Genomic DNA, 14,976 nt, shown 5'->3' with positions numbered 1-14,976 from the left:
AGGAGCCCCTGCTTTGATGGGCTGTTTCCCATAAAATTCTATGGGAACAAAGCTTTTGCCACTTGGAAAAATCGAAACACACCTTGAGGTGGAAGACGGGGCATTTCTCTTGCAGGCATGATTACCAAATAAACGGCCTTAACAGAAGCGAGAACAAAGCTGGTATTTTGTTTTGTTTTATTAAATAAAGGGTTATGAATCTGCCAGTGACCATCTGGGGGGCTGCAAGTAATATTCGAAATAGCTCTAGGAAACCATGACACCCCTTCCCAAGGTTCCCAAGCCCCACCTGCAAGATCTTCCCCTCCCATCCACCCTGGCCCACCCCTAAGGATTTTTTCTCTGTTTTTAAAACACTTTGCTCATTGGTCCATACTATGTTTGAAGCAAGAATGAGGGGAGAGAAACGTGAATCACAGTCTTTGCTGGATTTTCCAATAACCCATTTTATTAAAATGTAGAATGCCTCTCACTAGGCAAGTAGAATAATAAAGGCCCCACTTTTAGCATTTTTATAGATCCCTAACACAGATAGGAGCGCTGGAAACGTGTTGCCAGGAAACCGGGATAGTGTTTTCTCCCAGGAAAATTGTGTGCCAAATAAAATGCAAGACTGCTTCTGCTCAAGACATAATTATTATCAGGAGGACGGAGGACTTAATCATTAACAAAAACTGTAATGACAGAAGTGAAAGTGCTTTTTTAAAATTTAAAAGTTTTGACATCTTAATTATAAGGCAAGAAAGCTAAAATTAGACTAGGCTTGCTGTCAACAGTCTCCCTAAAATAGTCACTTAATCATGGCAGGTGTCTCACCATGACCCAACTGTTAGCGAAACCTAAATTCCCTTCATGGCGTCCACAGAAGAAAGCGACCCAATAAAAAAAGTTACTTATTAATCAAAACCCTTCATCAGTTTCCTGGGTAAAAAGGGAGGAGCCAACACTGAAAAAAACATTCAGCTAAAAGAAGACACAGCCAGGTAAACTGGTCAGGGATAGAAATGACCCCAGTTGTGAGAGGAAAGAGCAGGTGATCCCATTTCTGCCGAGAAAGAAAAGGTTGACTTTAACACACCCTTCATGCTTCGTTCAACAGGGAGCAGTAAGTACCTGCTGTGATCCAGGTACATGTAAGGCCCTGGGGATGCACAATGGAGGAGGGGGGATCTGGTCCCTCCTCCCCATTGTCCCCATCTACTGCCATACCCCTAGTCTATCACCATTCGCAACTAAACAAAACTGACAGAACTAGTGATCTAATTGCAATTATGTGCAAGTCTTCAAAAAAAGTAGGGACCGACACATTTTGGTTGCAAGGGGAGACCCACACGGTGAAACTTCAGCTACAGGAGTTTGCCACACGATTCCTCAGGAATTAAGGAAACAATGCCAGCAGCTACGCAGCCAGTCCTCTTTCCTGAGCCCCACTCCCCTAAGCCATTCTATCCTGAAAGTCAACAGTTCCTCAGAAGTGGCGTCTACCACACTCAAGATTTGGCTTCTTCCTCCACTCGGAGTTTTTCCTTCTGCACTTACCAGTGCTGTGTACTTTCTGCTCTCCTCTCCACCACGGGCTTCTGCTTTCCTACTGATTTCTCTGTCTCGAGGCTTCTGTGTATGGCGTCCTCCTTCCCTTCAAAGTTCATCACCATTCTACTATTCATGTCCCTATGTCTGGGTCTTGCATTCAGATTCCCTGAGCAACTTGATGGGCTTCGTTAGTTACTGTCCAATACGTAGTATCCCAGGTAAGTGAATTTCTCACACTAGGCCATTTCATAAGATGCTGAACAGCCTATAGAAGGCTGCCTTTGACACAAGGGCTGACCCCTAATCCAATCAGCCTGTAGCCATAATGATGGGGTCCCGTGATTCAAAACATGGCAACCTGTGTCTTCGGAAACCATCTGTGGTCTCTTTCTTCCTAAGCTGTTTCTAGGTGAGAGAGACACTCAAAGTATCATCAAGAACCCAAGCCAGATATCAAGGCTTGATTTCCTGTTAGTTTCATATTTGCTGCTGTTTGAGTATAACATCACCATTTCTAAATGCTTCACCACCAGGCTCCCTCAGTACCCCACACAGGCATCGTCATTCAGCCCCACACTCTTTCCCATTAAGCACAGTGACACCCTGAGAACCTTTCTCATCACAGTGTTCCAGTTGCCAATTCTGATTTGGCACCTGGGATGAAATTGATTTGCTATCCCCCCCATCCCTAGGATGAAGTCCAAATTCTGCAGGAAGCCACATTAAGGCATCAGCCTAAAACTCTGGCTCTAGCCCAAAACTTCAGCCAGTATTACCACACCACTTTCATCAGGCAAGCTGCCCTGGATATTCTCCATTTGTCCTTCCAGGTCCACTCTCCACCTTTCTCCAGGAGGGGGGTTGACCTTTATGGATGGCATCAGCCAGGTTCCCAAGCTCCCTGGCTTCTGACTGAATTTGGCCAAAGGGAAGCACTAGCAGGATACGAGAGGGGACGTGAAGAATGAGTCTGAGATGGCATTTCCCCTATTCCTTCCTGCCTAGAGGGGGCCATGTTTCTCCACTAAAGGCCTCAGCTCCTGTCAGGGGCCTCTGACAGCTAAGCTCTCATTGGGTCTGGGGTTACCAGAACCTTCTCCTCTTCTCTTGCTTTTTACACTGAAGTTGTCTGCTCCAAGATGCTTCATCCTGCCATGTTGGTTTTTTCCAACCCTGCCTACACCTTTGTAAAATAAGCCCATCTTTGAACTGCCTCCAATTACCTACCCCCTTCCAAAAAATTTTTCCATAGACTTTATTTTTAGAATAGTTTTCAATTTACAGGAAAACGTAGAACACAATACAAAGAGTTCCCATATAGTCCACATCCTTCCCATCCACTCTGCAGTCAGTTTCCCCTATCATTAACGTCTTATATTATTAGTACGATACATTTGTTACAATACTGATGCATTACTATTAAGTAAGCGCATACCTAATGTCCTTTTTTCTGTTCCAGGGTCCCACCCAGGACACCACAATTACATTTAGTTGTCATGTCTCCTTAGGCTCCTCTTGGCTGCGACAGTTTCTCAGACTTTCCTTCTTACTGATGAACTTGACATCAATAACAGTATTGGTCAGATACTTTGTAGAATGTCCCTCAAATGGGATTCATCTGATGTCTTTCCCATGATTAGACTGAGAGTATGGGTTTGGGAGAAGAAGACCACAGAGGTGAAGTGGCATTTTCAACATGCACCAAGAGTCAATAATTCCAATGTGCATAAAGAACACATACTGTATCATGACTTATCATGTTGATGTTGAACTTGATCACCTGGCTGAGGCAACGTCTGGCAGGTCTTTATATTGTAAAATTACTCTCTTTTTTTCTCCCTCTTTCCATTCTATCCTTTAGAAGGAAGTCACTATGCGCAGCCCACACTTAAGGAGAGGGAAGTCATGCTTCCCTTCCCTGACAGTGGAGTAGAGTCTATGTTCCTTTTCTCTTTTTTAATTGAGGTAAAATATACATAACATAAAATTTGCCATTTTAACCATTTTTAAAGGTTTCAATTACCCTTTTTCAGTGGGCCATCTATTTCCTGTTGGGACTCTTTCTCCACCCAAGCTGAACTTGTCACCTGTTCACCAAAAATCACAGTGGGTCTTTATGTTTTATCACATGAGATTTCCAAGTAAAGAAAAGAGGTTCTCAGGCCAGCCTGGTGGCTAGTGGTTAAGTTTGCATGCTCCACTTCGGCAGCCTGGGGTTCACGGGTTCAGGTCCCGGGCAGGGACATACACACTGCTCATCAAGCCATGATGTGGCGGCATCCCACATACATGTGGCAATCTTCCTCATAAAAAAAAAAAACAAACACTGATTCTCACATTTTTGCCTATTTGACTCCTACTGCTCTTCAAGCCGCTACTCAAGACTTCATGGACTCCCCTAGAGTTGCTCCTACTGTCTCCCTGGCCACGTCTTTATCCTTCTATTCTAGTATTTTCTGCATTGCACCATTTTCTTTGTGGTCTTCTCAGGGCAGGAACTAAATCTTATTTATCTTTAAGGCTGAGGACTGTTCCAGAAACACAGTAGTTGATCAAAAGATGTTGGTCAGAAACAAAGATGAGATAGAAGCAGAAATGGCCTGTTTTCTCCAAAGATTAAAGAGAGTGTTAATACCTAATATTGGTGAGGGTGTGGGAAACCTAAACTCAGTTATAGATCTTAGCACAGCCTTTCTGTGGAGCAACTTGGTAATACTTACTAAAAGCCATAATACGTGCATATTTCTACCCAGCCATTCTGAGTCTGGAAATTTAAATTAAGAAGACAATCAAAGATTGACATCAGTCTTGGTGATGATTTTTTGAATCTGACACCAAAAGCAAAAGCAACAAAAGCAAAAATAAACAAGTGGGACCACATCAGACTAAAAAGCTTCAGCACAGCAAAGGAAACCATCAACAACATGAAGAGGCAAGCTCCCAAATCAGAGCAAATATCTGCAAATCATATATTTGATAAAGGGTTAATATCCAAAATATATAAAGAATTCACACATCTCTATAGCAAAAAAAAAAAATGTGACTAAAAAATGGGCAATGATCTAAACAGACACTTTTCCAAAGAAAACATACAGAGGCCAACACATACATGAAAAGGTGCTCAGCATCACTAATCATCAGGGAAAGGCAAAGCAAAATCACAATAAGATATCACCTCACACCTGTTAGGACGGCTATTATCAAAAAGACAAGAAATAACAAGTGTTGGAGAGGATGTGGAGAAAAGGGAACCCTTGTGCACAGTTGGTGGTAATATAAATTAGTGCAGCCACCATGGAAAATAGCATAGAGCTTCCTCAAAAGATTAAAACTAGAACTACCATATGATCATGCAATTCCACTTCTGGGTGTTTTTCTGAAGAAAATGAAAACACTCACTTGAAAAGATACATGCACCCCTGTGTTCACTGCAGCATCATTTACAATGGCCAAGACACGGAAGCCACCTCAGTGTCCACTGAGGGATGAACGGATAAAGAAAATGTGCTACATATATAGAGTAGAATATCATTCAGCCATAAAAAAGAAAGAAATCTTCCACTCATGACAACACGGATGGACCCTGAGGGCATTATGCTAAGTGATATAAGTCAGATAGAGAAAGAAAAATGCTGTATGATTTCACCTATATGTGGAATTAAAAAAAAAGAACTCATAGATACAGAGAACAGATCGGTGGTTGCTAGAGGTAAGGGGTGTGAGGTGGGCAAAATAGGTGCAGGTGGTCAAAAGATACAAACTTCCAGTTATAAAATACATGAGTCCTGAGGATGTAATGTACAACATGATAACTATAGTTAATAATACTGTATTATATATTTGAAAGTTGCTAGGTCTTAAAAGTTCTCATCACAAGGAAAAAAATTGTAACTATGTGTGGTGATGAATGTTAACCAGACTTACTGTGGTACTCATTTCACAATATATACAAATATCAAATCATTATGTTGTACCTGAAACTAATACAATGTTATATTTCAATTACACCTCAATAAAAAAGACAATCAAGATACATGGAAAGATACTTGTACGAAGACATTATTTTTAATGCAAAAAGTGGAAATAATCTAACAGCTCAATTAACAGGCAAACTAAATTATAGTATATCCATGCTACGGAGTAATACACAGCCATTAAAAATAAAAAAAAATTGAACATTTACTGAGAGATTATCTTTGGGCAACGGTATAATGGGCATGGATTTAACTTTTTCTTTGTATTTTTTCAAGTTGTCTCATCTGAACAATATCTGTAACTAGAAAAAAAATGATCAAATGTACCTTTTCAAAGTGGCTAATTTTACCTTTTCAAACCTGCACGTCCACATAAAGATAATCAAAACTTGAAGTCCAAACTGTTGGTCAGGTTAGTCATAATCCAGCCAAAGATCACAGCTGCCAAGACTGCTGTCTCCAGCCATCACCACCCTTGTCCTAAACACACGAAGGGTGGGTGAGTCCCAGGAGAAGAGCATTCAGAACTTCCCCGACGTTTGCCAGCTTCTCCGGGCCCCACTTCTGACCTGGCTCCTGGACACTGGTGTTTTGTTTGTTTCATTTTTAAAGCTCCTCTAATGACTATAATGTCCAGCCACAGGTGGAAACTCGTGGTTCTATTCCACTCTGCTCATTTTGCAGTTGAGACAACTGCGGCCCAGAGAAGTCCACAATGACCCTGAGGCACAGCCAGATCCACGTCTCCCATTTCCTATGACGGCTCTTTGCACTTTAGCAATAAAGTCAAGGGTGCGGTTTTGTAGACTGACAGATCTGGAGGGCCCCAAATGTTTCAAGAGAGAAACAAAGAGTGCAAAGACTTCTAAAAATAACCTAGCTTTGATCCTCTCCCCCACCCAACTTTAGAACTATGTCTGAGCAAATAGTTATCAAAATATTTACTGAGCAGAGCACAACTATCTCGGTCTAATGTAATAATGGGGGAAAGCATTGCAAAGTTGAACAATGCAACTGAGTTGAGTAAGCAAAGATGATAGAAACAAAAACACCATCATATCCAAGGCTGGCTTTACCTCAAAACAAATAAACACAGTTCTGACCAGTACTGTGCCCTCCTACCTCAGTCCTAGGATCCCTGACTCTTGCTCTTGGTAAATGCCAAGAATGCCCTCCGATGATTATCCTTGCAAACTCAACGCAATACCTCCTCCTTCCACCCAATCTCCACCCTGCTTGCAACCAGCCCCAACACCTCATACATTCTCAGCGAGACAGATAGGGTGAAGCCCTGGAATTTTTCCCTGGAAGGTAGCCAGTAGAAAGAAGTTTAGAGTTGAAAGCCAAAAGATCTGATTGCGTGGATATCTGGGAAGTCCTCAACAAAGCACTGAACTCTTCAGGACTCAGACCTTCTATCTGTGAAATTCCTGACTACTAGAAAATCTCTAAGGTCCAGTCTGACTTGTAAAAGGACAGCCTTGTGCAAGCCAAGCCCAGCCCTGGTTTGCTAAAGATTTAGTTAACCTTTAAGCTAGCAGTGTATGATGTTAGGAGAATGTAGAGGAAGCATTTACTCAATTATTTCCACCTTTGTCCTGTTTTAAGGATCAAAATAAATAGAGAAAAGGTAGGAGGTGGGAAAAATGAACTTATTGCAATATAAAATTACTCAAGTGAAGACAATAACTTATCTGTTGTTTAAAGGGTCTTAACGTCGTAATGCTCCCTGACGTCTGCGCTATGTGGAAGAAGCTGATTTTCATATTTACTCCGCAATTTTAAAAAAATCTTAATTTTTTATCTTGAATTTTTAGCTCTCACTTTTTGCCAATCTATAGTGAGTGAAGTCGTGCGTTGGATGAGAAGGGGGAACCATTTGGCTCACTGAACGCTCAGGCTCTTCCAGCAGCCAGAACACAGCTCTCTGCAAGAAATCTGCTTATCTCGCTTTCATAGGGGAGATTTTATATTGCCATCTGCACTCATTTATTCACAAAATTCACTGAGCTCCCAGGTTCCAGGCCGTGGGAAGAAAATAATGAGCACACTGGACAAGTTTGCTGCATTGTTTGAGCTTCTCATCCAGTGGAAGAGAGCAGCAGTAATCAGATCTCCACACTAAGGCATATTTACACACTGTGATAAGTGCCACAAGAAAGAAACTCCAGAAGCAAAGAGAACCTATAAAAGGGGCAGCCATTCTGGAAGGTGAGCGAAAGTGTCTCTGAGAAACTGAATGACGAGGAGCAGGTTATTTAGAGAAAGAAGGCCATATGGATCAGGCAGGGCAAAGGCCAGAGGCCGAGGGAAGTCCAGCCACAGGAGAGAAATTTTCTCAACTGTTTCCTTGGAGTCCTGTTAATTATCCGGGGCAGGAATGCAATCATTTTCTTTTGGGAACTCCACCTGTATTTGCAAAATATTAATCTTTCCAAGTCACTTGAGACGAACACACCTTTAAGACCATTCATTAACCTCTCATTTATCAAATGCTCTCATGGCGTTTTTTCCCATCACACACCAACACAGTGGTTTCTTATTGCAAATTTTTAGCTCTCACTATTTCATGATCTACAGTGAGTGAGGTCGTATGTTGGATGGAAAGGGGCTCACTGAATGCTCAGGTTCTTCGAGAAGCAAGAAGACACTTCTGCAAGAAATCTGCTTATCTTGCTTCTCAAGGGCAAAAGGATCCTTTTCCAGAATTTAAAGTTATCTTAGCAAGGCTAATGTTTAAAACAAGTCTGAAAAGCACTAGAGGAAAAATGCACTCTTCTTTGGCTTCCTGGATGAGGGAAACAGACTAGAAGCTTGAGCAGAGGGCAACAGAAAGCAGCCTGTGCATTTACCTGTGGGTGTACACAGTGTGTGTGCACAGAAAATGCTGTACCATGGGGCTGGCCTGTGGCCTACTGGTTAGTCTGCATGCTCCACTTCGGTGGCCCAGGATGCACCAGTTCAGATCCTGGCGCAGACCTACACAGTGCTCATCCGGCCATGCCATGGCGGCATCCCACATAGAAGAACACAGGATATACAACTATGTACTGGCGCTTTGGGGAGAGAAGAAATGCTGTGCCACACTCCAGGCACATGACTGGTTCTTATCCCCTCACTCCGCCCCATTTTTAAGATAAGGCAAGAGGAAAAGGGCGGAAGGGTGTCTCAAACTCATCTAAAAGTTACTAGGATGTCATGTGGGATAGAGAGAGAACAATAAAAGGAGAAAAGAAATATCAAAGAGATGGATTTCTCTGGAGAAGAACATACAAACTACCCCCACCCTCTCAAATAAATTGTATAATTCAATGCCCACAATATTCCATTCCACATGGAAGCCAGGTGCTTCACAGCTCCTCAGTCACTACACCTAGAAATCTACACATAAATAAATGCCACCTTCCTGCCCCCAAAACTTCTAGGAAGGAAAAAATGTGGCTTTCCTCACACCCCACAAAAGGAGTTGGAATTGTTAATACACTGCTTCTGTCCTCATGTGCCACAGTTTTCACCTCCTCTAGAGAAAGGGCAGCTTCTGTGGATGCTCCCAGTATCTCAGTGCTGCAGAGAGCCCACCCTGGCAGACAGCAGCCCTGGCACGTTAGCATCTGCAGCCTGTCTGGTCCCTGCCCCCTAGAGTCCCTGAGCACTGCGACGCCAACACACACGCTGGCTTCCCCAAAGCCGCAGTGGGTTGTGTAACCACACTCTGAACGCCTAGAGCGGAGGATGGTGAGCTTCCCTCCTGACAGCATCTGTTCAAAGTCACCGGTGCCAGTTAATAAAAGACCCACCAGGCTGGAGGCTGGAGGGACCCCGAGATCCTGGGGGGAGGGAAGGAGCGAAGCGCTGTTGGGACTTCATCACTGGCGGTGGGGGGTGGGGTTGGTCAATCTCTCCAGGAGCAATCTTTAAGCCCCAAGTTCTGTCCTTAGAGCTGGCGATGCAGGACAGTGAAGCGCTCGCTGAGCCTGGCCATACACCCCAAGAGTGAGGGGCAGAGAAAGGGGGAGGGGGCGGAAACTCAGGAATCCTGGGGGACTTCTCAGAATTTCTCCCCAGGCAAGCCTCTCATGAAAACGCCAAGGACATCTCCGGTCCTCTTCCCAGTTACGTAACTCTTACACATTTGGAAGAATGGACAGGAACATAAATTTAACTACTTATTAAGGTAGGAAGTCTCTAAATAAATCGCATTTGACGCTCTGGGTGGATTTGAAATCTGAACAGACCTAGTGGCCACCTGGCAGCGTTAGAGGGTGGCATCCTCGAGACTGGACTCCCTAGCCCCACTCCCCTGCACACACAGCGGCGGGAGCCGGGTCGCCGCCGGGAATGGAGCCCTCTCGGCCGGGCAGGATAGCCGCCTGCCTGTCCCCGCGTCGCGGAGTTGTCTGGATCAGCTAGCCCGCAGGCTGCAGAGAGGCGGCCCCTCCCCCCACCCCGGCGAACACCTGGCCCGCTGTTACCTGCGAGGCCGTGACTCTCCGCAGCCCATGGGCCGGCCCCCCGCGGCCCTTGCCGGTGGCCCCCGGGAGATGCCCGAGCCCGGGCGCCGCGCCGTCCTCACAGGGGCCTTCATCCGGCGCGGGGAAGAGCCCGCAGCGGCGCTGGAAGCGGGCGACGAGCTGGGAATCCTGCAGGCTCCGCAGCAGCTCGGCCATGGTGCGCCCGAGGTCGCGCGCCGCCGCCGCCACGCGGGTGCCCTGGGCTCACACTGTCCCTCCCGCCGTCACCCTCGCCGGGCTGGGCAATAAGGGCGCAGGGCGGGCGGGGCCCGGGGCGCCAGCCAACAGGTGCGCCACTCGGGTCCTAGCGCCCGCCCCTACGCGCGGGCGCCCAGGTGTCCGCCTCCGCCTTGCGCCCAGCACGTCAGCCCGCCTTGCCTTCCCCGCAGGCTGGGGCCGTCCCGGCGTCAGGCCCGCTCGGAACTGGAGTGAGGAGTACAGGTGTCTACACCGCGCCGCTCTCTGCACCATCGCGCCCCCACCCCTTCCAGGCTGGCGCAGGCGTGCCACCTAATGGGGAGCGGCCGAGCAGGTGTGGACCTGCTTGAGTCCATCCTGCCATGCGCGGGCTGATCCCGTATTGCCCTTCCTTTCCCTCTTGACCCCAGGGTGAAGTCGGATTTCCTCTCTAGCCCCCTGCAGCCAGACCTCCACTCCTGCCTTTGCCCGCTTTCTGCCAGTAGAGTGACGCCACCCGCCCCGCCCCCCCCCCCCCCGCCCCAGGAAAGATTCCCAAGTTCTTTCCAAACTCCGTGATGCAACGTCTCCCCAAAAGCCCGAACTTCCTCGACCTTGCTCAAGAGCCCAGGAGTTTCAAAGTGGACCCTGAGTCATCCTCCGCATCCCTGCTTCTGCCCTTGGGATTGGGCAACAGTTTTAGACCTGTGGGGAGGAAACGCGATTCCTTCTCGGTTTTCTGCATTGAGAAAGATGATGCTTGCACCTCCCTCCTACTTCTTTTTTCCGCTCTGCCTCTCTTTACGCAATGGCACTGGGAAGGCGGAACAAGATCGTTCGGGACCTTTAGACCCGAAGAGAACACGGTGAAAGACTAGGAGGGTTTGACATCTGTCGCACCTGAGCCTGCTCTCCAGCTCAGCAGGAGAGCAGAAAAGAGAACATCCTGCAGGTCGGCCTGCGTTTTCCCTCCTCCCTCCTGAATCTCTTTCCAGGGGCGCTGAGATCCCGAGTGAGGGTCTCTGCACTTCCTCACAGGGAGTGGGAGGCAACAGGCAAATTAGGCCCAGCTGATCAGCCTGCAGCAAAAATGTAATTCAATCCTTCTGTCTGCAGTTTGCAGCAGAAGGCCACACGTTTCCTGGCCACCCATGCAAAACCTGCCAAGTATTTGGATGCACAAATGCCTATGAATGAACACCTGGCGCTACCTTGTGATCCAGTTCTCCTTTTAGACCGGGAAGTCTTTGGGATGTAGGTTTCAAGGATGATTGGTCCGCCTCCTGCGTTAGTTTCCGCTGTCCTTCCCAGTCCTGTCTAGAGAACAAGAAATGACTGAGAACAGTGAAACTCTTGAGCGATCCCATTTGCTGCTAACTTACAGAGGAAGCACAGAGGGGCTGTCACAATCCAGCTGTGTCACACACACAGAAGCAGAAGGCTCCTCTCCCCAACATTGCTGTCATTTACAGCCACTGGGACCAAACCCTGTGGTTTAGTCTCAAAAGCCAGAGTTGTTGTAGTTCAGGACCTGATGTTTTCATGTGTTAAAGAAATATGTTCTCCCACGAAGACACTCGGGTAATGTATCTCCCAAATTCGATGCTTCGATTTTCCTTTCTCCCAGTTAGGAAAAAGAGGCAAAGCAAAACATGACACATGTGTCATAAGCCCAAAGAACTGTACGTTTATACAATGTACTTTGTTTCCTTGGAGGACCAGGTCTGACTCCAGCTTCCAGTGACTTGTGAAGTGAGCGTGTGCCTCAGTTTGTTTCTGTGATAAAACGATAATCTTTTTCTCTTGTCCTTCCTGTAAAGCTGTAGTGGAAAAGCTTTCAATAAACTCTATGAGGCACCTGGTGACTTAGCCACAACAGTGTGTGTTGGGCTGCAGCCGTTCAATTTAGGAAGGCATCCTCAGCGGAGCTTGGCTCTGAACATCCTGAGTGAGACCGAAAAGCTGGTTCTTTCTGGCAGCAATCAACGCGCTTCCCCAGATCCTTTCTCCTAAGGCACAGGCTGTTGTTCTGAACATAAATGTCCCAACCAATCTAACAAAAATCAATGTCTTTGGGAAGGGGGAGGCTCAAAGACTAGCATAATGTCTCACGGAGATGTTAAATGTTCGCCTGAAGTTACGTAAATAAATAAACACACAAATTTGATGCAAACCTGTAGTTTTTTGACAGTTTAACACTAGTCATGCCTAGGAGAAATTTTTTTTTTCAGGGTAGTAATCCAGTTATTTGTACTTTGCTCGAATGTGTATACATGCCAATTGCTAAATGACGTATTTTAAAGGAACCAGTGATGTATGTATTAGAGGTTAAGCTGCTGTAACAAAAAGACCCCCAAAATCCAGTGGCTTAAAGAACACAGCCATTTATTTCCCTTTCATTTAATAGTTCCAAGGTGAGAAGTTTGGAGGTTTGTGTGTGTGTGTGTGTGTGTGTGTGTGAGGAAGATTGGTCCTGAGCTAACATCTGTGCCCATCTTCCTCTATTTTATGTGGGATGCCACCAAAGTGTGGCTTGACGAGTGGTGCTAGGTCTGTGCCCAGGATCCAAACCTGTGAACCGTGGGCCACCGAAGCAGAGCACAGGAACTTAACCTCTACGCCACCGGGCCGGCCGGCAGTTTGGGTTAATGGGAGGCTCTGCTCCCTGACTCTACACAGTGACTCAGGTTCTTTTCATCTTATTGCTCCACCATCCCTTGGAACCAAGCCCTAGGACGTTGTCCCTTTCTGCATGGTTGAAGCTGGGTGATGGGCACGTCTGAAGTCTAGTGAGTGTCCTGAGCAGTGATTTCTTTCTCAATGAGCCGGAAGTTCACACATCGCTTTCTCTGACATCCATCAGTGAGACTGTAGTCACACAGCCTCGAGAAAGGCTTGGAAATGTCACCTCTAGCAGGGCAGCCTGTGTCCAGCGTAAACGCATATTACCGAGGAAGAAGGGAGGGCTCATTCTGGTGGACAATCAGCAGTCTCCACCAAGTATGGAAATAAACCAATGTTGGTTTAAATGTCGTAAAATATAAATCTATGTTATAATTCAACCCATGATCTGCCCAATTTTATGTGGGCAATATGTCTTTAATTTGGCACATTCTAAATACTCATGTACAGATGCAATTTTTTTTAAAGAAAGCACTAAAACTAAGTAAATTCAAGGGGAAAACTGTCATACCTTTAATGAATCAAAATGAAGGAATTAAAAAAAATGATGTTAAAATACCTTCTAAATGAGGAACTTTGGTACTCATTGCATTATCGCATTTTAAATTCTGGTCTAGAGTTGTCGCTCTACAGCGCAGGTCATTTCCAAATTATAACTAAACCATTTAGTTTTCAACTTGGCACTGTTTCCTGGATCAAGACAGATATCCAGGGTTTGGACACTGTATTGATTATCTCTTGCTGCATAAATTATCCCACAAATAGTGGTGTAAAACAACAGCATCTGTTGTCTTGCAGTTTCTGTGGGTCAGGAATCCAGGTGCATCTTACCTGAGTCCTCTGGCTCTGGATTTCCCACAAGGTTGCAGTCATCTCAAGGCTCCACTGGAGGTAGATCAGCTTCCAAGACCACTTGAGTGGTGGCTGGTAGATTTCCATTCTTTGCGGGCTATTAGCCAGAGGCCGCCCTCCCTTCCTTGCCACATGGGCCTCTCCATTGGACAGCTCACAACATGGCAGTTTCCTTCATCAAAACAAACAAGAACCAGAGACATAGAGAGAATCAGAGCAAGACATAATAGCTATCTTTTATAACCTGATCTTAGAGGTAACATCCCAATACTTTCTTCTGGAAAGTCATATTCTCCCTGTTAGAAGCAAGTCACTAGGTCCAGCCCATACTCAAGGGGGAGAGGATGAGACCAGAACACGAATACTAGGCTGTAGGTGTCATCAGAGCCCTTTCAGAAGCTGCCTACTAAGGTTCTTCACAGTTACATTAATTTTCTAACTTCATCTACAATATCAAAATTTAGCATCTCAAAGAAATATGAAATATACTTTGGCCTCAAAGAGCTTCCTTCTGTTGCAGAAATACGATGCTCACACACAGAAAAAAATGGGTAATAATATGAAAACAATGGTTTAATGGAAGACACACGGCATCAGAAGACTAATTTCCAGTGAAAAGCTACATGAACCACAGCTATAATTCTCAAATCTGGGATCAGAAGTACCTACAAATCTGCCAAAGTTACAGACAGCTTAAGACAAACAAAAGCAGAAATTATTGTTAGAAAAGAGAAAAACAATAAAACTAATAAATCCAAAAATTGGTTCTTTGAAAAAAATCAATAAAATAGAGAAACCGTTAACTCACCTAACAAAGAAACAATGAAAGGAAAAACCACAAAAGCACAAAATTAGAAATGCTAAGGGAAAAATAATCATCAAAAGCAGAGGAAATTTTTAAAGTCCTCACGGTACTTCACATACCCCTATGTGAACAAATCTGAAAATGTAGACAAAATAGATAATTTTTTAGGGAAATACAACTTACTAAAACTGACCCCAGTAAAGAAAGCCTAACAGACCAATTATCATAAGAACTAGAAAAAGAGTTAAAATTCTCCCCTATAAAAAGCATCAAGCCTGGATAGTTTCACAGGGAAATTCTACCCAAATGTCAAAGAATGAATAACTTCAATGCTACTTAACCTATTCCAGAAGAAAGAATTTTTCAAACAATTTTTATAAAGCAATTATGATATTGATCTCAAAACCTGAAAGAGTACCAAAAGGAAAAGAACAGAATGTTG

General features: G+C 45.1%; 1 protein-coding gene across 2 annotated transcripts in view; it reads right to left on the bottom strand.

The window, feature by feature from the left end:
- The window catches only part of SGPP2 (sphingosine-1-phosphate phosphatase 2), a 122,879-nt gene extending 112,046 nt beyond the window's left edge, over positions 1-10,833 (bottom strand). Inside the window, exon 1 of one of the 2 annotated variants that reach the window (XM_001493041.5) lies at positions 9,980-10,833. In XM_001493041.5, coding sequence (XP_001493091.1) covers positions 9,980-10,174 — 195 coding nt within the window. In that variant the 5' untranslated portion in view covers positions 10,175-10,833. The remainder of the gene's footprint in view (positions 1-9,979) is intronic. The other variant, XM_023642421.2, reaches the window with a different exon arrangement.
- Positions 10,834-14,976: the final 4,143 nt, after the last annotated feature.

The sequence above is a fragment of the Equus caballus genome, chromosome 6 (genome assembly GCF_041296265.1).
Source record: "Equus caballus isolate H_3958 breed thoroughbred chromosome 6, TB-T2T, whole genome shotgun sequence".
In the NCBI taxonomy this organism is placed as follows: Eukaryota; Metazoa; Chordata; class Mammalia; order Perissodactyla; family Equidae; genus Equus; species Equus caballus.
The sequence above is the reverse complement of the archived record's forward strand: the minus strand, read 5'-3'. Positions and strand labels throughout refer to the sequence as shown.